This window comes from Dendronephthya gigantea, unplaced genomic scaffold (genome assembly GCF_004324835.1).
Source record: "Dendronephthya gigantea isolate DGI-Jeju-01 unplaced genomic scaffold, DenGig_1.0 1312, whole genome shotgun sequence".
Taxonomy (NCBI): Eukaryota; Metazoa; Cnidaria; class Anthozoa; order Malacalcyonacea; family Nephtheidae; genus Dendronephthya; species Dendronephthya gigantea.
The window spans coordinates 130,663-156,233 of NW_021164319.1; the positions used below are offsets into that span (position 1 = coordinate 130,663).

General features: G+C 35.8%; 1 protein-coding gene and 1 pseudogene across 1 annotated transcript; both read left to right on the forward strand.

Moving 5' to 3' along the window:
* The first annotated feature begins 281 nt into the window (after nucleotides 1-281).
* Nucleotides 282-2,389, forward strand: LOC114545148 (annotated as a pseudogene).
* A 9,622-nt stretch (nucleotides 2,390-12,011) lies between these two features.
* On the forward strand, nucleotides 12,012-19,430 carry LOC114545149 (tetratricopeptide repeat protein 28-like). Its single transcript, XM_028563491.1, has 3 exons — nucleotides 12,012-15,108; nucleotides 15,495-17,411; nucleotides 17,693-19,430. Exons 1-3 carry the CDS (start codon nucleotides 12,012-12,014, stop codon nucleotides 19,162-19,164), a joined length of 6,486 nt encoding a protein of 2,161 aa, XP_028419292.1. The 3' UTR covers nucleotides 19,165-19,430.
* The last annotated feature ends 6,141 nt before the right edge of the window (nucleotides 19,431-25,571 follow it).

Sequence of the window (25,571 nt, forward strand, 5' to 3'; positions counted from 1 at the left end):
CCGTATTAAAGCGGAGTTCCCATTTCTTTGCCCATTCGTCTATTCGATTTAGGTCTAATTGTAATGCTGGTTCATCGACATCAACTTTCTTAATTTCCCTATATATTTTAGTGTCGTCAGCATATAACTTACTGCGAAAACCGTTGTATCGCGACCTCTATTCAATAACGTTCAAATGGACTTTGGATTTTCTGTTCCGTCAATCAAACTATAACAATAGGGGTGGAGCTTTTGGAAAGTAGCTAAGTACGATTGCGAAACAGCCTTATCTTGAAAAAAAAATGACTAGAGCATACCCAGAAGAGTTAAGGAGGAGAGTTGTTTATTTGTTATTGGAAGGCTATAAGATTAAAAACGTAGCAAAACTTCTTCACGTGGGTGAAACGTTTGTCAAGAAAATTAAGCGCCTTTTCATGACAAATCAACCACTTGCACCGAAACGAAGACCTGGGAAGCGCCGATCGTTTAGTGGTACGAATAGATATTTATTTTCATATATTATATTAGTTACAAATTTTGTGCGTAATATCAATATCAAGACCCAATCACCATTTTAGAACAAGTTAATTTTAAATAGACACTAAATTAAGTTTCAAAATTGCAGTATTTATATGTCGTATGATGTCTGTCAGATGTCAATTGTATATAGCAGTTATTGCATTTACTCGTGTAAATTTCTAGCCCAGCATGCCCTGTTTATATGTTTGTCAACTGTATACATATATATATATATATATATATATATATATATATATATATATATATATATATATATATTTAGGGCTCTTGCATGTACAGTAATACTGTAACTATTGGTAACATTTACATTTTTGTCCATAGCACAAGATATTTTGCTCATAAGACATATCATTGAGGAGTTTGCTGCAATTTATGAAGATGAGTTGCAAGACTGGTTATTTTTTTCACTGGAAGAACGTTTTCTTTATCATCTATCCGCAGATGCTTGCAGAAAATGGGTTGGTCGAGAAGGAAGGTACCAATATTGCAAAATTAGCTAATTGTTATATAAAAAAAATCATATGTAACTGATGATATATCATAAAAAATATCATGAAAAAATGAATATGTAGTAACTGCTAAAATTGTGAGAAATATGGCTTGAATGTATTTTGCTTTCATTTTAGTTAAACATTTATGCAGTTCAAAGGAGTGACATGAAAAGAGCAGAATATCGTAGAAGGATAGCACAGTTTCAGCCTCATCAATTTATTTTTATTGATGAATCTTCAAAGGATGATAGAACATTTCAGGTGACTCACAGTTCTTATTTAGATAATGTTACTTAAAACAGTACAGGCAAATTCATTATAACAATTCAGGTGGTAATGGTTTCCTAGATTTTTTCAGTGGTAAATATAGGGAAGAGGAAATGGGCAGGGGTAGTGCACACTCAAGTGAAGTCTGCATGTGCCTGAAAAACTGTGTATTCTGTTTTGGAATCTAAAATTTTTTTAAAATGTGTCTTTAATATGCTGGAGATGCCTTATTTAGAAGAACAAATTATTTTACTATATAATTATAATTATACTATACCATACAAATTCACTTTCCTGTCTGTCTTGTGGCATCCTCACTCAGTAGTCCTCACCTCATCCACACTACCCCACCCCATAAACTACACCTGAATTACACTACTTTTTTATGTTGTCCCTGCCTGTCTTGTAGTTACTGAGTTACTTTCAAAGAGACGATATGGTCGTGGATTAAAAGGCAGAAGAATTTCAGTGAGAGGAAACTTTACACGTGGAAAACGCTACAGTGTGTTATGTGCAATCAGTAATCTTGGTGTAAAGGTAGCACATTCTATTCTTGGGTCATACGATATGGAACAATTTGAATTTGCAATGGAACATTTTGTAATACCATATGTTGGCTCAGTTGCAAGAAATGAACCATGTTCAGTGGTTGTGATGGACAATTGCAGCATTCACAACTCAAATAAAACTATTGAAACGATCAGGAAGAAAGGAGGAGTTGTATTCTTTCTACCGTATGGAAAAAATAAAACTGGATGATTTTTCTGTTGGTATTCTTCTTGTCATCAACATAATTCAAGTTCATCACTCTTTTACAGACCCTATTCTCCTGATATGAATCCGATTGAGGAAGCTTTTGGAACTGCCAAAACATGGCTACAGAGAAATGACAATATTTGTGTGAAATATCCAAAGAGGTGTTTTGAAATAGCTCTGGCACAGGTCTGCATATAATTATGTTGATTATAATGATTTCAATCTCTACCAAAGTTATGAATAAAAGAAACACGTACATGTACTGCATATGTTGTGAACATTCTTTGTAAAAAAATATTTTCCAGATAACTGCAAAACAATGTACCGGATTTTTTAAGGACAGTGGATATTTTTAAGAATTTCAACAAGTAAGAAGGAAGTTAATAACAAAGGTTGTTTATTAAGCAACCGAAGTTTAGCAATCTAACAAATAAGTACATAAATCAGCAGAGTTCAACAACTTAGTCTCACATCATAACAACTCAACACTACTAGTACATAAATTTGTCTAGTAATACATTAGCTAACAAATCTAACTGTATGGCTATATCACTGTCATCAATGGCTCAGTGCACTTTCTATGGCTTTTTTAAGTATTTCCTGGTAACCTTCATCGATTCCTAACTTCTTCATAATATTATCACCTAAGCTTGGATGAATTAGGCTAGCAAGGATGGGGCCATCGACACCTGTTTTCGTAAAATAAACTTTCAGTGAACTTAGACGATTTTCTTCTAAAAAAGCCAAGCAATCGAATTTTGTAAAACTTGCAATATTTTTCCTCCTTTCTTCGTTTTCAGCACCATGTGAGCTACTAGAAGATGTTGATGGTGTTGCATGACTCACAGAAGTGGAAAGCAGCTGATGGCTAGGAAAACAGGATGTGGAAGAACTTGGAGATGGCATCTAAATAAATTGATTTTTTGTTAATTTTTTGTACAGCATAATTTTGCTTTCTGCTAATTGAATTATGAAGACAGTGGAGACTTTTCAATCAAAGGAAGTTCTTTTTTTCTCATGGAATAACCTTAATTGCAGAGATTAAAAATTTAATAATAAATGCAACTATCAATAAAATCTAATAAGACATACCTGTTGTTGCATTATTGGAACACGTTGATTACTTAGTAAGGCTAAAAGGGAAGTTTGGAAGAGCTCAGTGGTGTGCTGATTCTGAATCATCATTGCTTTAAGTAGATCACCAGTACTGGGCATACTATCTGAACTTTGAGGGACAGACAATTGTCCTTTCTCATGGGATTTTTTAGGAAGCACTCCAACCAGATCAATGTAACCTCCCCAGTTTGGTTCATCACCAATGCCAGCAGATTTCCCTTCGAGTATGCAATCAGTCCATACTTTTAAATGTTTGACACTGAATCTACTTAGCGTTCCTTTTTTCTCCAAATCCTTTACCAATTGAATGTGGATCTCATTCCAATGGTCATTGCTAGTCTTTTTTGGCTGCGCTGCTTCTTCTGCCATCTCAACAAGGTCCAAATCTCTTATATCTGCATCACTCCATTCATCAGTTCCTTGTGAAAATGGAAGGCTTCGTTTTCTTTGTTGAGGTGCATGGTTCTTACTGGTTTCTAAAAATATATTGTACCAAATATTTACATAATTCACATACTCCATTTAAATAATTGTATATAATAGCCAGAAAATATTTGCCACAAACCTGGTCTATCAATATTGACAGATGCACATGCAATACGAATTGACTGCAATTTCCCCTTACAATTATACTCTTTTTTGCAGTTTTGAAAATCTGCTTCTGTCTTCAGCTGTACAAGTTGTTTAGTTCCTTTACGAAGCCAAAATAAACCATTGGCTGGTACATATATGACAGGGACAGTTTGGTGAGATCTTAACAAGGCCTTCAGGCCAGCAACATTGCAATCCTGTGCAACATCATGAAGAACAGTCAATGTCTTACGTATTTTATTAGTATCTCACTTGTATTAGACATCTTAGTACTTGTACTTGTAAATTATCACTGAAAAGCCCTTTTGGGATGTGTTAATAATAAATCACTATCACTATCACTATCACTATCAAGTAACCTCAAATAAATAGACATCCATATTCACAATAGGTGCAGGCCTAGCATTATTGCGTTCCATTATTCTTGGTGAACGACGAGGACTCATTCCTTAAAGAAGTATAAATGTAGTGTTTAGTTTTATCATATTTCTATTTTCCATTAACCCATGTCTTTCTGTCTGTGTGTGTCTGTCCATCAATTACTTGTGGAATATTTGCCAGAAAACACACTTACCAGGTTATTCAATGCTGGATGTTGATGTTGGTGAAGCTGGAACAGGTTTCTCTGGTATAAGATCGACTGCTAATACCATAGTGGATTTTCTTGAGCGACGCCCACACTCACTGGTCATGGGGTATTCTGCTAACAATGCGGGGATATCGTTATCTGAGTGCATTGCAACCAATTGCTTGCTCTTTCCACTTTTCTTGAAAAAAATACGCGACACTATCATGTGTTTCTTGCCAAGGCGATTGCGTACATAATCGTCGATACACAAGCAGAGAGTTTCGTAAGTCCAACGATGAGGCAATATAAATGGCGTTTGTTCAACACCGTACGCTTTGCCACCCTTGGTTTCCAAATACAGACAAACCTCTCTCTGGAAAGTAGAAAGTTACACAAATTTTTTCAGCATCCAGATGTAAGAAAATTATTCATATATTCATATATTCATATGCTCATATATTCACGTTCTTCATATATCACGATCTTCCGTAAGTCGTACGTTTTTATACCCCAATGCACCTAAACATATGGCAGAAAGAAGGTTTTTACATTAGTGTATACCGTTTCATTTCCATAGTTTTCCACGATTTGTGTGTCTTCCAAATCTGGCAACTGCATATTGACAACGCTTTCACCACTCTCTGAATCCTCCATTTTGGGTTCAATAGCGAGCAACGTGTTTCGAGCTCCGCCCACTGTAATTTGATTGACGGAACAGAAAATCCAAAACGCAACCGAACGTTGAGAGACTTCTGACAATCAGGAGTCGCGATACAACGGTTTTTGCAGTAACAGTAGAAGTTACATCGTCTCATATGTCGTTTACTAATATGAGAAACATAATTGGGCCCAAAATCGTTCCTTGGGGGACACCAGATCTCACAGCCGACCATTTGGAACAAGTTCCGCGTATAACAACACGTTGTTTGCGGTTATTTAAAAAGTTCCTAAACCATAATAGTAGTGAGTCACTAATACCATAACGTTCCAGCTTCAGGAGCAAACGTTCATGAGGAACGCTATCGAAGGCCTTAGAAAAATCTAATAAAATAACGTCCGTTGGCCTTGACTTGTTTCTTGATTTAGCCCAATCATCATAACACGAAAGTAACTGCGTGAGAGTAGATTTGCCTTTGAGGTATGCAAATTGATTTGAATTAAATATATTTAGGCCTGACCAGAAATCTACGACTTTAGCTCTTACTATTTTTTCTCCTATCTTACATACAATAGACGTTAACGATATCTGGCGGTAATTTTCTCTCTTATTTTTACTCCCTTTTTTATAAATTGGAGTAATATTTGCAGACTTCCAACCCGAAGGCAGCTCACCCCGAGAGAATGATAAATTTAGCAACGCACTTAACGGTGGTGATAATTCGTATGCACATTCTTTCAGTATGCGTGCTGGTAATTGATCTGGCCCTGGAGATTTATAAACATTTAAGTTCTTTAAAAGCTTCTCTATCTCATTAGCAGAGCAGACAATCGTCGACAACCTAGATTCGGTTCTATATGCAAATTCAGGGAAGTTGTTATAATCCTCCGATGTAAACACTGTAGAAAAAAACGAACTCATGCTTTCGGCTATGCTTAGGTCATCTGTTAGGATTTCGTCTCCAACCTTCAAGGATATCAGATCGTTTGTACCTTTTTCTTTAGATTTAACAAAGCTCCAAAATGGTTTTGGATTATTGTTTTTCTTTAATTCCTCAGATAGGTCGTTAATGTATTGCCGTCTTGCTAAATTGCACGCTCTTTTTACAGAGTTGTTTAAATTCCGGTATTTGTCCCAATCCTTTACTTTGGAGGATCTTTTGGCCTTTTTATAAAGAGATCGTTTTCTTCTGCATAACCTTTTCAAATCTTTATCAATCCAAGGTGTATCAATTTTTTTTTCTGGCCTCTCGTTTAGGAATGGTTTAGCTGTGAATAACAAATCAGTCCATGCTGCCCAAATATTATCCATATCCTTATCTAGAAAGGCACATTGCCATGGTACACAGTGTATTAGGTTCCTCAAATGATCCCAGTCTGCTTTTTTAAACAAATAAACAATTTTTTTTGACTTACGCTTCTCGTATAATGGATTAGACAGAAAAAATGTAATTGAATTGTGATCTGAAAAGGGTTCTCCGACTTCCAAATCATGTACCGTGTCTGGTGCTGATGTGAATATAAGATCTAGGATGTTTGCTGTCTTGTTGGCTTGTCAACTAATTGCGTCAAAAAATTATCATGGATTATATCTGTCAACAGAACATAATTCTCAGTATTCTTTGAGGCCCTAGGATGGGGCCAATCGAAGTCAGGTAAATTAAAATCACCCACTATTAGCAGCTCCCTATTAGCATCACCATTAGTATTCTGAAGCTTATCAAGTGCCGCTTGCAAACCGACTAACGGGTTGATGTCACTGTTTGGTGGCATATAGAAGACTCCGACAGTCATTTTTCTGTTTTTAGATAAAATGACATCAACAAATAAGATTTCATAGTCACAAAGTAGATCATGTCTTTCGAAAACTTTGATCGTATCAAGCACTGCTATTAAAACACCCCCACCTTGGCGTCCATTATTAACACGATCTCGTCTGAATATTCTATAATTTTGAGGGAACAGTTCACTGTCAATGATAGAACTGTCCAGATGCGTCTCAGTAAAAATCAGGATGTCATAAGAATGGGTGGAAATTTCCAGTTCAAGCAGATCAACTTTGTTAACTATACTTCCAGCGTTTGCATAAAAGACCGACAGGTCTGAACTGTTATATTGTTTTATAATCGGAGCAGAAGGTTCGTGATTCAACTCACCAAAATGAAGGGCTCGGTTTGCGGGTCCAGGGTTAGATTTTCCCTGTTTAATAGAAAATTCGAAAAATTCTGACATAAATCCTGAAGGAATTTGTCGTTTTTTATGCACATTAAGTGTTTCTTCCAAATAATCGGCGTGCCGGATTTTCGAAATGCAACTAAATAACGAACATAAATATATATGGCATATGAGTGAGTACATTCGAGTGTAGTATATATATTTAGCTGTTATATAATTGGATATCTCAACCTGAGTACTGAGATTCGAATTTTTCTGGAGGCTTAATAATGTTAAAAATGTGTAGTTTTAAACTCCTGTAAAGGAGTTTGTATGTATTTCATTTAGGACAGATATTCTCAACTGTTTTAAGGTACAATGACCATGGCGGTCAACATGGCATATGTGCCAAAAGCTGAATCCGGGACGAAAGTCCTGAAAATGACCACACCCAGAAACGGCATGGTCGACATAGCTCTAAATCCTGAATTATCAAAGCTACAGTCTTTCTGGATTGCTTATGTTTCAGAATAGTTGCTTTTAGGGGTGGTCACTAAAGAGTGAACTTAGCCTAAGTTTCATATATTTTAACAAGAAAATGAATGTTTACTATACCAGTTCAACTGCTAATTATGAGTAAAATAACAGATTGACCTAGCAAAGTCTAATTTTTCCCATTTTCTAAAAAAAATTGCCATATGATGAAAAAACATAATTATTTTAGTATATTTATTCTAAATTTCCTAGGAAATAACAATGTTTTGTTGCGATACGACATATTTCATTTTACTTCCCCCCCGCCAGAACACGATTTCAGCCATATTTTGCAAATTTGATCGCCGTTTTTCGCCGTCCGTTGCAAGCAATATCCAAATACTGAACTTTAGCACGATTCTAGTGGACTAATGAATTATTGAACCAATTTTCGATGGGTTTTGAAGTAGTGCCATGTAATATTTTTTCATTTTTGTTTCCCTTGACGTTCATTATGTCGCCATTGCAATGTTTCACCGCCTTTCTGCACGATATATGCCACTTCTTGATCCCCAGCTGAATTTTTTTCACAGCATCGATAATTAATTGATAATACAGTAGCAGCTATCCAAAATTTAAAAGAATTAGTCCAACTTGGAAGTAAAAAACCTCCCTTCGTTTATGGGGAATGAAATTCAAGTGCGAAAGTTTCGAAATAATTTGAAAGTCTCGCGCAAACTCCGCGACGAGTCCTCGTGGACAGCATTACGGAGGGACGAAAATTCAAGCATACATTTGTTCACAACCACATCAGTTAACAACCAGAGTAAAATTTGTCCGTTTTAGTGTTAATATTTCTCATAACAAAATAACAAGTCTCCGGCCGCGTTTAAATTGCATGTTCTTGCTTTCACAAAGCTAAAAAAATAAACCAGAAACATAATTGTGGAAATTTATCACCCCCTGCAATGTTGCCCACGAGCACTAGTCGTGGAGTGTGCGCTAGACTTTTAAATCATTTTGAATATTTCGCACTTAAACTTCACTCCCGATAAACAAGAGGTGGTGTTTTACTACCAAGTGGGACAAATGCTTTTAAATTTTGGATAGCTGCTATTGTACTATCAATTATTTATCGATGCTCTGAAAAAAATACAGCTCGGGATCAAGAACTGGCATTTATCGTGCAGAATGGCGGCGAAACATTGCAATAGCGACATGATTGATGAAATGTTAAGGGACAAAAAAATGAAAAAATATTACATGGCACTACTTCCAAACCCATCGAAAATTGGTTGAATAACTCTTTAGTCAACTACAGGGTGTATCAAAAAAATTCGAATCGAAATTTTGCGTGTAATAATGCAAAATATATTTGACAAATTTGGTTGATTTTTACACCATTGTTAAGTTCATTTATTTCTCTTTCAAATGACGCGTTGTACGTGTAATTTAGTTGAAAAACGAAGAAGTACTGGTTGGACAAAAAAAGTTCATAAAAATCACCATTTTCAGCCGATGGGAACTGGACGTTTGTTTTATTGAAAATTAATCCCAAAGGGCTTTAAAATCTAATCATTACTGAAAACTAAAACGCAAATTTATCGCAAAAATTCTGCTTATTCAATGTTCAACGATAGAAGTTTGAAGAACACAATGCCTCCATTGATTAAATTTGCATTTTCTTTTGTCTGGAGGTCTCATTTCGAATTCCCATCGGCGGAAAAATTTGATTTCGAGCAATAATTTTTAAAAGACGATAACTCGGCCAATTTTGGTCGTGTCGATATAGGAACGGTATAATCGTAAACTAAATAAGCTAATCTTTGTTGCCATATAAAAAATTTATCGTTTACTTTAGTATTTTATACACAACAGCTTGTCAAAGTTGGATTCGAATTTTTTTTATACATCCTGTAGAGTCGTGCTAAAGTACAACATTTTTATACCGAAAAACGGCGATTAAATTTGCAAAATATGGCTCAGATCGTGTTCTGGCGGGGGATAAGTGATTTGAAATATGTCGTATCGCAAGAAAACATTGTTATTTCCTAGGAAATTTAGAATGATTATATTGAAATAAGCATGTTTTTTCATCATATGGCAAAATTCTTAGAAAATAGGAAAAATTAAACTTTGCTAGGTGAATCTGTAATTTTATGCATAATTAGCAGTTGACCTGGAATGGTAAACATTCGTTTTCTTGTAAAATATGAAACTTATGCTAATTTCACTCTTTAGTGACCACCCCTAAAAGCAACCATTCTGAACCATATAAACAATTCAGAAAGACTGTAGCTTTGATAATTCAGGATTTAGAGTTATGTCGTTTATGCAGTTTTTGGGTGTAGTCATTTTCAGGACTTTCGTCCCGGATTCAGCTTTTGGCACTTATACTATGTTGACCGCCATCGCCAAATTTACCCTAAAACAGTTGAGATAATCTGTCCTAAATGAAATGCATGCAAACTCCTTTACAGGTCCTAGAGTAAAAAGAGCAGCTTGTTTAAAATAATGCTGATTGCGCAGTGTTATGATAAGGCTGGTCAGATGAGTGGCGTAAATATCTGGGCGTGCTTCCAATAATGCACCTGTGTTAAATGCACGGCCACTACTTGCAGAATAAGTTTTGGAGTGTGTAGGTTAGAAATCGCCTGCACCCAGTTGCCCCTTTGGAGGATTAGAACCAGAAATTTCTCCAAATTCGTTTCCGCGAATCCGACGAGATGCCGTTCATATCGATGTCCTTCAACGATTCTCAGTTTGTTCTTCATTCACAAATCGAATCCGAACGTAGAGAGGAGCTGGACACAAATCCTAATCACCGTTAACATTCATTTGGAAATCAAGATCAGCAGCTCGGTCAACCTTGGAAAGGGGAGAGGAAACGTCTTGGCCTTCCTTTGAATAAGGCTGAGGATACTGAAAACTTCCCTGATGTCGATAAACTTTAAAACGTGCATGACATTTTCATGTTTGCATGTTAGACAGCACAGTACCCGTCCATTGATTGAACGACTATAGCGAATACTGACAATTCATTGCTAACCGTGTTAGCAAAATTAAAAGCCATGCGAATGTATTACAAAGCCATCAGTGCATGTTCATACATCTGACAACCCTGCAGACTTGGGTAGTCGTGGCGTCAGTGTCATGTCAGCAGCGTTGTGGTGGAAATGTCTAGTTTAGTTGGCTGATCCAGATGAAAGGCCAGAAGAAGAGAAGAAGGGAAATAATGGCCTCGATGAATCCTCGAAGAGTTCGGCTTGAGTAAAGCCAGGAAGATTGGTGATTGGGCCTCGAGATTCAAGCACAATCCTTTCGATAAGATCCAGAGACCCTTAACAATGCAAGGGATTCTAGATCAAGAGTTATTTTGGGTCCGCAGAGCCCAAGAGCGGAAAGTTCGTGAAGACGAAAGTTCGTGAGGAATTTTGGATTTCTCGGCCATATTTGCCTTCGTAAGCTGGCAAAGCGACTTCTAAAGAAACGTTATACATGTAAGAGATTTCCTGCTTTACCTATTCCAAGCCCGCCTGCTGAATTTGTGCCCACGAATAGACCGAAGATGATAATTAAATATACATTTCAGAGTAATCGGCGTAGATTTTCCTGGATCTATCAAATATCTTAAAGTCCGAAGAAGAGCGTATATTCTATTATACTTCTGCAGTTGACAAGTGCGGTACATAATTACTATTGTTGATTGCATGTCAATCCCGTTTAGTAAACACATTTTCATTTTCTAATAGCTGATGTAGCTGTTTTAAGGCCGGTGCCTTGCTTTTCTTTTCAAATAAACGTGCCGATACCAATCGTTCGGCTCAACTAATTGTAAACGCACTAGCAAGCAACAATTGCTATTTAGGAATTACTTATCTTATAGATTAGGAGATTGCACAAAAACGTAACCATTCGCTATTGCACAAAAGGCTTATAGAAATAAATGGCTGTGGATTCTTTTAAATAATGATATAAGCTACTGCATTAGTATACATTCATTTCTAACCGAGAGCCACTTTATACATTGTTAATTTGTCCTCGATTTCCAAATTGCGCTTGTGGACTGGTGTTGAGGGAGTTAAGTCCTATTTTGGGACTTAAACAAAGGCTCTCTCTTAGAAATGAATGTATACTATTGCAGTAACTTATATTATTATTTATTTAATTAAAAGAGTGAACAAAGGTTTGTCCCAAAAACAGCCCAATGGTGCATTTTCAATATCACTATTACCAGTCCGATTATCACTATTACAAGTGTCGATCACAATAACACCTCAAAATTCGATAGTGTCAACAAAGGAAATACTCTTCCATGCACGGTGTATACATTAATTAACCTCTAGCTTCTAATTAGTTTTTACATAATTTTGTTTAAGGTCTGAAGTAAAGATAGAGACACTTGAAAAGGTAAGAAAATGGATTCGAAATCTTCAAAATCTGTCACGGCAAACAATGATCCGTTAGAAAGAGCAAACATCAATCTCAACTCAGGTGATACCCATTTTAGATTAGCAGAGTATAAAAAGGCTATAACCTATTACATTGAATATAGGGAAATTTGCACTGAAATTGGCAATTTTCAAGGGTTAGCAACTGCCTGTGAGAAACAAGGTTCTGCCTGTTTACATCTAGGGCAGCATGAGGAGGCTATCGAGTATTTTGCAACAAGCTTAGAAATTTCCATTCAATTTGACAATCACTCAGGAGAGGCTACTAACAATGGCAATTTAGGCACTGCCTATTATAGTTTAGGAGAGCATGACAAAGCTATTGACTATTTCAAAAAAGGTTTTGAAATTAGTGCTGCTATTGGCGACAAATCAGGAATGGCAGAAATTAATGGCAAATTGGGCAGTGTTTACCTTAGTTTAGGAGAATATGAGAAAGCTATTGACTATTTCAAAAATGGTTTAAAAATGAATATTGCCATTGGTGATAAGTCAGGAATGGCCGATAACAATGGCAATTTGGGCAATGTTTATCTCAGATTAGGAGAATACGTAAAATCCGTTGGCTATTTAAAAGAAGGTTTAGAATTGAGTACTGCTATTGGTGATAAGCCAGGTATAGCAAGTAAAAATTGCAATTTGGGTAATGCCTACCTTCGTTTGGGAGAGTATGAGAAGGCTATAGCCTATTTTAACAAAGGTTTAGAAATTAGAACGGCTATTGGCGATAAATCAGGTATAGCAACTATAAATGGCAATGTGGGCAATGTTTACCTTATGTTAGGAGAATATGAGAAAGCCATTGACTATTTTAAAAAGAGTTTAGAAATGCGAACTGCTATCGGCCATAAATCAGGAATAGAAACTAACTATGGCAATTTAGGCAATGCTAACCTTAGATTAGGAGAATATGAGAAAGCCATTAGCTATTTTAGAAGAGGTTTAGAAATCAGTACTGCTAATGGCAATAAGTCAGGAATGGCAGCTAACATTGGCAATTTGGGTAATGCCTACTTCTATTTAGGAAAATATGAGGAATCCATTGAATGTTATATAAAAGGTTTAGAAATGAGTACTGCTATAGGCGACAAGTCAGGAATAGCGACTAAAAATGGGAATTTGGGCAATGCCTACCTTACTCTAGGCGAATATGAGAAGTCCATTGACTATTTCAAAATAGGTTTGGAGATGAGTACAGCTATTGGTGATAAGTCAGGAATTGCAACTAACAATAGCAATTTAGGCCTGACCTACCATAGTTTAGGACAATATGAAAAAGCCATTGAGTATTTCAAAAAAGGATTAGAGATAAGTTCTGTTATTGGCGATAAATCAGGTATCGCAAGTAACAATAGCAACTTTGGTAATGCTTACCATAGTTTAGGAGAATATGAAAAAGCCATTGAGTATTTCAAAAAAGGTTTAGAAATCAGTATCGCTATTGGCGATAAGTCAGGAATGGCAAGTAACAATGCCAATTTAGGCATGACGTACGTTAGTTTGGGACGATATACCAAGGCCATCGACTGTTGCAAAAAAGGTTTAGAAACGAGTACTGCTATTGGTGATAAGTTACAAATAGCAAGAAACAGTGAAAGGTTAGGTTTAGCCTACCTCAATTCAGGAGAGTTTGAGAAATCTATTGACTATTTCAAAAGAGGTTTAGCAATGAGTACTGCTATTAGCAATAAGTCAGGAATAGCGAGCAACAATTGCAATTTAGGAATTGCTTATCTTAAATTAGGAGAATGCGCGAAATCCATTCGTTATTGCACAAAAGGTTTAGAAATAAGTGCAGCTATTGGCGATAAGTCAGGATTAGCAAATAACAATGCCAATTTGGGTAATGTCTACCTTAAATTAGGAGAATATGAGAAAGCTATTGACTATTTTAAAAAAAGTTTAGAGATGAGTACTGATATTGGCCAGACGCGTGCAGTTGCCTCTAACAATGGCAATTTAGGCAATGCCTACCTTAGCCTTGGAGATTATAAAAAAGCCGTTGACTCTTTCGAAACTAGTTTAGAAATGAGTACTGTCATTGGTGACAAGTTAGGAATAGAAAATAATTATTGCAGCTTAGGTCTTGCTTATCTTGAATTAGGAGATTATGAGAAATCCATTCAATATGGCAGAAAAGGTTTAGAAATTAGTACTTCTATTGGTGACAAGGCAGGAATAGCAAAAAACACTGGTAATTTGGCAAATGCCTACCTTAGTTTAGGAGACTATGTGAAAGCCATTGACTATTGCGAAAAAGGCTTGGAATTGAGTCGTGCTATAGGCGATAAGACAGGAATAGCGATTGGGAATGGCAATTTGGGCAATACTTACCTTAGCTTCGGAGAGTATGAGAAAGCTATTGACTATTACAAAAAGGGTTTAGAAATGAGTACGGCTATAGGGTATAAGTCAGGCATAGCAACAAACAATGTCAATTTGGGCATCGCCTACCGTTGTTTGGGAGAATACGTGAAAGCTATTGATTACTTCGAAAAAGGTTTGGAAATAAGTACTAATATTGGCAATAAATCAGGAATCGCAAGTGCGAATGGCGGTTTGGGCAGTACTTATAGATGCTTGGGAGAATATGAAAAAGCTATTGATTACCAAAAAAAGTGTTTAGAAATTAGTACTGCTATTGGCGATCAGTTAAAAATAGCAATGGTCAATAACAATATGAGCAATGTTTATAGAAGTTTAAGACAATATGAAAAATCCATTGACTGTTCCAAAAAAAGTTTAGAAATGAGTACTGCCATTGGCAATAAGTCAGCAATAGCACATAGCAATTGCGATTTGGGCAATGATTACCTTAGCTTTGGAGAATACGAGAAAGCTATTGACTATTACAGAAAGGCATTAGATATTAATACTGCAATTAGCGATAAATCTGGAATAGCAACTCAGAATGGCAATCTGGGCAATGCCTATCTTCGATTAAGAGAATACGAGAAAGCCATTGACTATTACAAGAAAGGTTTGGAAATAAGCATTGCCATTAATGATCCGTCACTCTTAGCAAGTAGTAATAAGAATTTGGGAGCTGTACATCGATGTTTAGGTCAGCATGAAACAGCAGTAATATATTTCATGAAATCTATCAGCATCTTTGACAAAATATTTTTAAACTCAGAAATTCACTTAAATTCAGAACTAGAACGACGCCAAATTCAAAAACACTTATTGACATTATTGTAACTACACATGAGCAATACTTGTTAAAACAAATTGTTTACCCTAACTCATTAAGCGATCACGATCTCATTGGAACAATAAGGAAAATGAACTGTCGCAGATTTCAGCCTCGTAAGATTTACACTAGAAACTTTTCAAGATATAATAAAGAAAGTTTTAAATCTGATCTCAGCCAGATATCATGGGAAAACATCATTGGAGGTCACATAGATATAAATGATGCCTGGAACTCATTTAAATGCTCCCTGACAGCAATTATTGATAAACATGCACCTATATTGGAAAAAATGGTCAGAGGTCGAGATTGTCCGTGGTTAACCTCCGAGATCAAATCCAAAATACGGAACCGTGATTTCCTCCTGAAGAAAGCAAAAACAAGTGGAAAGGCTGCTGACTGGTTAGCATACAAAAAATTACGTAATAGTATCACATGTGCGATAAGGAAAAGTAAAGCAAACCATAATAGATCTCTTCTCAACGAAAACGTAAACACTCCTACAGTATTCTGGAACCAAATCAAACGGTCTTATCCTGTAAAAGAAGAGAAAACGATGACCACCAAGATTTTTGACATAAATGGATTTAAAACATCTGATAAAAATGCTATTGCCAATGGTTTCAGCACGTATTTCACGAATGTAGGAAAAACGCTACAGGCGTCCTTAGTCACCCTTGGAAACACTGTTTGGGAAAGTCACGATCATGCCAATTTATCGAAAATAATTAACCCAAAGGAATCACAATTCAATTTTGAAAAGATATCTGCCCACGACTTAGTTAACATTTTGAGGCAACTAAAACGATCCAAAGCTGCGGGTTATGATAATATCCCAACATCAATGATTAAGGACTGTGCTGAAGAAATTGCAGTTCCTTTAACCTATCTTATAAATTCGTGCTTAGAAGAATCTGTCTTTCCTCAAGCTGAAAAATGTGCAAAAATTACTCCAGTTTTTAAATCAGGTAACCGATCTTCCATGGATAACTACAGGCCCATATCGGTTCTTCCAGTCTTATCTAAGGTGTTCGAAAGAGTTGTTCAAAATCAATTGTACCAATACCTTGAGAAGAATTCACTCTTATCTAAAAACCAATTCGCTTTTAGAAGAAATAGGTCAACACAACATCCTGTGACTTATTTTTCGGACTACATCAGAAAACATATGGATCAGGGCGAGTTAACCGGGGCAGTATTTATCGACCTAAAAAAAGCTTTCGATACAATAGATCATGGGCGTCTTCTTTCAAAACTTCCATGCTATGGTATCAGTGGAAGAGAGCTTATATGGTTTGAAAACTACTTGTTTAAAAGGGAACAATTTGTTTCGTATGATTCGGCAAGCTCTGTAAGACAAACAGTTCTTACTGGTGTCCCACAAGGGTCAGTGCTTGGCCCTCTGCTCTTTGTGTTACTTATCAACGATATCGACATGCAATTACAGAGCTGCAAAATCCTTCTTTACGCTGATGATACGGTAATTTTCACATCCAATAAATCGTGTGAAACTATTCAATCAAATCTAAATGCAGATCTTACCAAACTTACTTACTGGTTTTCGGTCAATAAGCTCGTTGTAAACCTCAAGAAAGGAAAAACCGAATTTGTGTTGTTTGGAACAAATAAAAAGTTAAGTAAATCAACACAAGTTGAAGTAATGATGAATGGAACCAGCGTAAATGAAGTCGATTCGTATGACTACTTGGGTGTCCTATTGGACAAGTCTTTAAATTACAATAAACACATTCACAGAATTATTAAAAAAGCCTCAGGGAGAGTCAAGCTCTTGTCACGCATTCGACAAAATATTAGCCCATATGTTGCTGAGATGATTTATAAAGTGATGATAGAACCAACCATTTGTTATTGCAGCAATCTGTTTCTTAGTATATCTAACACTGCAAATTCCCGGATTCAACAAATTCAAGATCGTGCTTTTAAAATCGTTCACAGGAAAAATGAAACCGTAAACCGCTGGTGCTATATAAGAAATGTGATGAAACAACATTGTGTACAAGAAGTCTTTAAAAGTTTAAATGGTCTCGCACCTGAGGTCTTTAACGGCACCTTTGAAAAAATTTCCCATCAAAAGGAAACAAGAGGGAACAATTCAAAATTGCGATTACCAAAAGTAAAAACTGAATCTGGACGAAAAATGTTTTCATTTCAAGGTGCTCTAGTTTTTAATGACTTACCGGAAGAACTAAGGAATGAGATATCTATTTTAAATTTTAGGCAGAAATGTAAATCGTTTTTTATGGATTCGTAGGATATTAAACAACCACGTCTATAATTGATAAGGACTTTTCTAATATCTACTTTATAAACTCTATTTAGACAATATATTAATATTTTATAATTTTATTATAGTTTTTTAATACTTAGTTTAACAGGTCCTTGAATGATAGCAGCTATACTCTGGTTAGCTGATCAAGTAAACCTGTATAAATATTGTATATTATTATTATTATTATTATTATTTCTCTGGGGCGCATTCAATCTGCATTATTAGTCATTGACCTTGGAAGGGCTAAAGAACTTCATTGCTCCATTGAAAGAAAAAATAAATCTTTGAATACAAAAATGTTCGGTTATGCAAATGCAGGATGGAAGAGAATCAGGAATAGTGAAGAACAGGTAGAAATAGAAGAATTACAGAGCATCCTCCAGGTAAGCAGTAACGATACTTCCATTATAGTATTTGCTTTCGATTTGCAAGGTTTTCTCAATGTTTGGGTGTTGAATGAAGAAGTAATCTTTAGAGTATCAAAATCAGAAGCACGTTTGGAAACATTTGTGCAACTGATAAGTGAATTGTTCAGAATGGTGAATGTGAATGTTAATCGAGATTCTTCGTTTTTCGAACTCGATTCAGTGGCCAGTATTGATGAAAAATCGATTCTTCCTTTGCACGTTTTTAAAGAGAAATCTCCGTGTAAAAATCAGTTTGAGAAACCTTCTGTTGGTGATGATGATTTAAACCAAGACGGTATTTTGAAAACATTGTTTAAACTGCTGATTGACCCTGTAAGCGATGTGTTTAAAGGCAATAAGCTTATAGTTGTTCCGGACAAGCAATTGTTTTTTGCCCCATTTTCGTCATTGATTGATGAAAATGGTTGTCATTTATCCCACAGTTACAGCATTCAAGTTACGCCATCATTACACACTCTAAGGTTTAGCACTGAACGCTCTCAAGATCTGGGCCTTGGTTTTGCGTTGTTTGTTGGTAATCCAACCGTTGGAACGGTTTCCTTAAATGGAAAAGAATTTTCACCCTCTGCCCTACCAAATGCTGCTAGAGAAGTTGAATGTCTTTCGAAGCTTTTCAATGCTAGACCCTTGGTGGGGCGTGAAGCTAGAAAACAGGTTGTACTGGATCTTTTATCTGGGGGTAGCATAATCCATATCGCTGCTCACGGTGAACAACTTCGAGGTGAAATAATGCTTTCCCCTAACGTTTCTTCGACTCGGCCATTTTCGACTCTTCCTTATCCAGACGACTACCTTCTCTCACAGAAGGATATTGTAAATACTTCTTTGCTAGCTAGCTTGGTAGTTTTATGCTGTTGCCATACCGGGCAAGGTGAGATTTCTTCCGAAGGTGTCATAGGTATTGCTCGGGCATTTATTGCAGCCGGGGCTCGCACTGTTCTCGCCACACTATGGCCCATTAGTGATGATGCCACGAAAGAGTTTATGGAAGTATTTTATGGTGAGTTGTGCCAGGGAACAACGGTTTGTGAAGCCCTAAGGAAGACAAAGAATCTCTTCCAAAAACACCAAATCCAGGCATACCGGTCTTACAAAATCTGGGCCCCATTTACCATTTACGGGGAGGACGTGGTTTTTCAGAAACATGTCATCGAAAATATCAGAGATAAATCGCGTGACATGTTCTCTGGTTTTGTTGTATTACCCTAAGGTTTGTAAGTATAATAATCATATAGCTTTGTTTAGCCAGTATCGGATTTGAAATATTCAGTTTTTTAAATCAAAATAGGTAGACATTTCCTCTCTTCAAAGTGTGATAGTGCATTGGACGAAGTACGATTGGTATGCAGTTTTGCAGTTATCGCCAAGCCGTAAGTATATATCAATTTCAATTCAAATGTGATTTAAGAATTCCCTATCCCCATTATTTGCATACTTGTTCCCTGTTCCCATTATTTGCATACGCTGGTCCCAAGAAGGGGAATAGCATTTTCTTTCAAATTGCATGAATCAGGCTTTAATCCTTTCGTTATTGAGGTATCGGGCCAGTCAGGATTAGAACATTAACCTGCTTACTTCTCTTTAATTTCCAGTATGCAAGTAAAATTATATGTAGGATATCATTTCAGTGTTAAAACAATACGCTATAGCAAGCAGATATTTTATTTTTTTTCTCCACTCGTCATCGGTTCACATTCAATAGTTATATTTTTGAAAAAAGGGGGGTGGCTGCCTGTATGAAATTTTCACTGATAAAAGCAGCACTTTATTTGACTTTGCAGATTAAACTTTTTGTGCAAGCATTTGAACTTGCTCCCAGAAATAAATGTACACTTGTTTCAGGCATGCGCAACATAGCAAAAAAAATTACTTGGAAAAACAAATGCAGGCTAACACCTTCCTGCTCAGCGTTTCCGAGATATATTTTGGTGCATGTATGTGCATCTAGAAAATAAAGTGCATGTAGCAAATTATATCTGGAAAAGTTGACCTTCAATATTATAAGTTTGCGGAATTCCAGATTTTTTCTTTAAGATAACAGAAATATTTAATTTATATGCAGCAGCTTCTAATGTTAAGAAATTTTAAGCAAACTTTATTTAGTAAAAAAGTCAAAATTATTAATTAATTGATTTTTGCTCTGTAATTTTCTGTTATTCGAATCAGAGTTATATTTATACTAAATGTACCTACCTACCATTAATAAATGAGGTTCTCAAAGTATGCTTAAACTTTCATGAAGAAAGAGGAGAGTTTCAATTTTTCTTACAACGTTGTAAACATCAAACGCTTTCAGATATAACTTGATACTTATTTATAGATAAGAAATAACATAAACTTTAGCCAACATTCTAAAACCTAGTGGACCGACATCACGCGTATTGTATTGATGTGTTTGCGCAATGAAGAAGGATGTAAAATATTTGAGGATCATCAAAGCGTTGTTCAGTGATAAGGACTTTGAACTTGCAACGGCGAAAACATCGTTAAAAACATATGAAATAGTTCAATATTTTGCCTTCTGTTTAAAAAAAAGATAACATCAATCAAACCGATCTACCTTCTACGACCCAGTAGAACACTAATGACATTTGTTTTGACAATTGTTGACAAACGTCTTCACAGCTATCTCATCGGCGTAACAAAAATCGGGCAACTGAAACAATAATTGAAACAATATTGAAACAATAATGGCTTCACATACGAAAGTTAGAAATCGGCAAGACTGCAAGAGCAATTATTTTACATTGAGAAAAGGAATACACTTTCAACTCATCATATGGTATACCGTAATCATGCTACTCACTGAACTAGAAAAGGAAAGCAATAAAATCGAAATATGTTACCAGTGTTAAAGTATTGGACAGATGAAGGGTTGGGTATTGTGACAGTGCTTCAATCGACTAAACGATATAATTATACCCATACGTGTATTTGTTGCTTCCTTATTTATAATCATCACACCAAGCAAGTGGTTATTGATCTTGTGCTTTAAATGAATCACCTTTACTGGTGCCTCGAAATTTTGTACAAATCGTGATCATAACTGGCCAAGTGTATTTAAGGAAAGGAAGCGGATATGGATTTGAAAGGCTTTTGTTTCATTTATATACTGCGTGGATCGTGTTCAAACAATTTCATTACCGGACCGTTATAGCGACCATGTGCGTACAGATATGCCGTTCAATAGCGTTGTACGAGGAGAGACATCACATAAGCAAGGAAGTGCGAAAAGAATTATGCCAGTCCACAAAGTGGTTGAAGAATGTTGGTCGTAATGTTCACAGAAAATCAGTTAAACTTAAATTTTAATTTTTCAAAGTATTGATCGAAGATGAAGGGTTTTAGAATTGAGAAGATGTTGCCATGCACATTTTGTTTCTAATAATAAAGTGCTTTTTTTTCATTCGTTTCATAAATTACATTTAACCGATGAAAAATAATTATCTGCATGTGCCTGTATTACTGTTTCGTCAAAAGTTTTTTAAATTGAGCCATTGTTTATTTTCAGCCTCTATATATTCGTCTCGCATTCTAAGACCTTTTTATCTTCTAATATTGTCATATACTGCGAGATGTTGCCAGGAAGATGATTACAGCAAATAGTAAAATAGTATAAGTGGAAACAATTGTTATAACCTGCAAGCTTCCAATTGAAAAATTCAAGACAATTTTTAAGCTTAAAAAGTTAAGGTCTTCAATTACTAACGACATAGAATTACCGTAAATTATGAATATTGGACCCTAAATTACTGACTAAGTTAGCGAATATAATTACTATATTCTATGTAGTACGTATCAACGCACGCTTTGAAGTTCGTTTTTTATTACATTATTTTCTTTTAATACAATAATTAAATACAACAATAAAAAGTAGTCAATATAAAATTTCAGCCGACGGGGACCGAACACGGGCTAGTCTTTGTGTTATGTATGACATGCAATTTTATAACCTTCCTAATGGGCTCATGTACGTCTAGAAAGTTCACTTAACCTCTCTAAACCCCCCCTGGGGACCTCTGCTTTCTAGTTCTGTAAGTCACGCCCTCACACGTCAACCCGAAGAGTTTTTTTGCTGGCAGAGCGAGGTTCAAAGGTTAAGCAGTGAAGTTTAACGTAACAAGAGGCCTCATTGCCAATGTCGTTTCGTGCCGTTAGCTGTACACTAGGGAGGTTAAGATCGACTTCCGCTACGAGTAACGTTAGCAATATTCAATCAGGCAAATGCGCTGCCGTAACAATCGTCCAAAATGTGATAACACTGGAAGTCGCGAGTACCGTTTTTGGGCTGAAAATGGAAATGGGTATGTAGGCGAAGAACCGAAATTCTATTTACTGAATAATTGTCATTTTCTGCAGTAGTTTTCTAATAATATTATTTAGTTTTTAATTGTATAATGTTTCTTCTTTGTTTGGTGAGACTTAAGGATGGTGATTACAGTTTTTAATGTGCATTTAGCCGCTATACTCCGCCGTGTTTATTTACTTATTAAGGTGGACACAGACCGGACGCGAAGCGACAACGCGACGCGAATTTTGAGTTTTCAGAAGTATGTAAATTAAATTCTCGAAGATAAATTTGGAATCAATCGACGCAGAGCAGTCAAAATGAATTATTGTTTAAACATCCTGCGCACGGCCTTGCCATGCAATAATGTAGTGTTGCTGGTACAATTAGCGGTTATTAGAATAGTACTCGTGATGTTTCAAATTTGGGAAAATTAAACTCTCCCATCCCGCTTTTTTAATTTTGATGAATATTTCAAACATAACTCGTACTATTATTTTGGTACAATTTTTTTTTTGGTATTTTTTTGGTATTTTGGTTCTACAACTGGACAGGATAATTTTTTAATGGATTTGTGGAGTAGAGTTTCATTGGAGTGGATTTGATCTTGCATACAAAGTGTCAGCGTCTTATTCCTTGATGAACAAATAATCATTATTCATTTCTGCAGAAATTATTTGTTTTCATAATCAAGATGCACTAAAATATTAGTATAGCAGGACTAAATTGTCAGGCCGCATTGCTACGTGACTGCAATCTGTACTTATCAGTGTTTGTAGATATTTTATGGTATACAAGCGCGAAAATGAACAAAGTCAATGGGTCAAAAGAAATCCATCGCGCAGAACAGTGTATATGAATAAATAACAGGGGAGAACAGTGCATATGAATATCCCCCCCCCAAAATCCGTGTAGTTTCACCGCCCATGATATAAAATAATTTAGATCAGTACAGATCAGTTTCACTTTTATTGAGCAGGTATATTTAGGTTTGCAAATGTTATTCCTGGAAAACAATTAATATTGTATTTGTAAGTCTCTTGCTGGTTTTGGAATGATAACGGCACAGTCATTGAATTCCGAATACAGAATAATTTTCTTAAAGCGTATTTTCACGATAAGAACCGGAAAAATTGAAAAATTTCTGTATGTCAGATTTGGGACGTTGACAGATTAACTAAATAGAAATCAGCTCTACTATCATAAGTTTCGTCTAAACTAGGCTAAAATAGAACCTACCAATTATAGACCACCTACAATATGATAATGCAATCAACAATTCATCTGTCAAATTGTTAATTTCGACGACTTCACACTTACATGATCGTATCATCGTAGCTACAACCTTACAAAACGTACGAAGATTGATATTATTTGTTGTAGGAAATAAAAACTATAATACTATTTACATTCGGACACTGAGAATTTTAAAAGGTAGAACATTGGTGTTACTGTCAGACACCTAGCTAGTTGGAGGCCTGGTGGAACAATCTTGCATGAAAAATATGACTTATCAATGATTGTATAAATCGTTCTGAGTACAGAAAGTGAGCAGGAAATCAAAGACAAAATGTGGATGTTCTATTTTGTCGACACGAAACCGGGCTCTTATTTCATTGGTATACCAGGTGTATAAAAAAAATTCGAATCGAAATTTTGCGTGTAATACTGCAGAATATATTTGACAAATTTGTTGATTTTTACACCATTGTTAAGTTCATTTATTTCTTTTTCAAATGACACGTTGTACGTGTAATTTAGTTGAAAAATGAAGAAGTACTGGTTCGACAAAAAAGTTCATAAAAATCACCATTTTCCGCCGATGGGAACTGGACGTTTGTTTTATTGAAAATTAGTCCCAAAGGGCTTTAAAATCTAATCACTACTGAAAACTACAATGCAAATTTATCGCAAAATTCTGCTTATTCAATGTTCAACGATAGAAGTTTGAAGAACACAATGCCTCCATTAATTAAATTTGCATTTTCTTTTGTCTGCATGGAGGTCTAATTTCGAATTCCCATCGGCGGAAAGACGATAAACGATTAAAAGACGATAACTCGGCCAGTTTTGGTCGTGTCGATATAAGAACGGTTAATCGTAAACTAAATAAGCTAATCTTTGTTGCCATATAAAAACTAGTATACCGAAGGCCGCGGGTTCAAATCCTGCCGTGGTCAAGTAGAATTTTCTGCTTGCTATGGCAGGCTGCCACTCGGTGTCATATCCTACTAAAATCCATATAAAAACTATATCGTTTATTTTAGTATTTTATACACAGCAGCTTGTCAAAGTTGGATTTGAATATTTTTTATACACACTGTATATAAACTTTTAAATTGGCTAATACCACAAAATCTAAAATTGTGTTGCAGACCCTTGAGTTTTTTAGGGTCAATTCAGATGTCAAGTTTCTTTAGAGCGAGAATCATGGCACTTATAGACTGACATAACTAGTTCGATGACGAGAAAGTGACACAATATTGAAAAGAAATTATCTATTTGTATTTGTTTCACTGCAGTCAAATTATTGGTACGGCCAAATTTCGTACCCGTGACCCATTTTCATCAGTGTTCAGGTTATGAATACACGTGGTCGCTTCTTAGGAATTTCTTTGAAAGACTAGCTAGCAGAGTTTATTTACATGTAATGATCGTACACCCTTTTCTTGCAGGCTACCCATCATTGCACTTGTTGAAGTGAAAGTGGCTTAAATTGACTCGGTGTTATAACATGTACAGCTGCAAGAGACTTTTTAAATGCCACTAAAACTATTGCATGCTATGGTGTACTTTGTAAAGGTAGTGAACAAGATATTTGGCGAGATTTACATCATCGCGTGATATGTGTTGATGCGTGATTTTCTACTGAATTTTAAAATTATCAAGCCGAATTATGTCAGCGTTATAAATATAAAAGGTACATGATTGCATGCCCATACTGTACTTGTTTTTTTCAACTCCTGAAATAAACTAATATTCATATTTTAATTTTTATATTAATTTATTTCAATATTCCCTGCATACAATATTATATAAAAGCCACGGTCTGATGTTTCGCAGTAAAGATCTCACGCTCGTCAATAATCGGTTATTATTAAACTCCGCTTCGTGAGAACTTTGAAGTTTATAATTATGGGGAAAAAAAAAACTTTAGAGGATCTAGATGGCATTGGGGGCCTTGGATAACGTTGAAACAAATTATTGACAATTTTTTATTGACTTCAATGCCGGTATTTTATACGCATTTTATTGTAGTTGTACAGTTGTATGGAGTTCCATGCTGGCTTTGAAATGGCAACCAGGTATAGTCATTGTCATGCTTTTC

Bases quoted from the DNA above. Each gene is read 5' to 3' on its own strand.
- LOC114545149 (XM_028563491.1), top strand. From the start codon at position 12,012: ATGGATTCGAAATCTTCAAAATCTGTCACGGCAAACAATGATCCGTTA. The intron at 15,109-15,494 runs GTCAGCATGAAA...GCTCCCTGACAG, and splicing joins AGCTGTACATCGATGTTTAG to CAATTATTGATAAACATGCA. The intron at 17,412-17,692 runs GTGCTCTAGTTT...CTGTATAAATAT, and splicing joins AAAAATGTTTTCATTTCAAG to TGTATATTATTATTATTATT.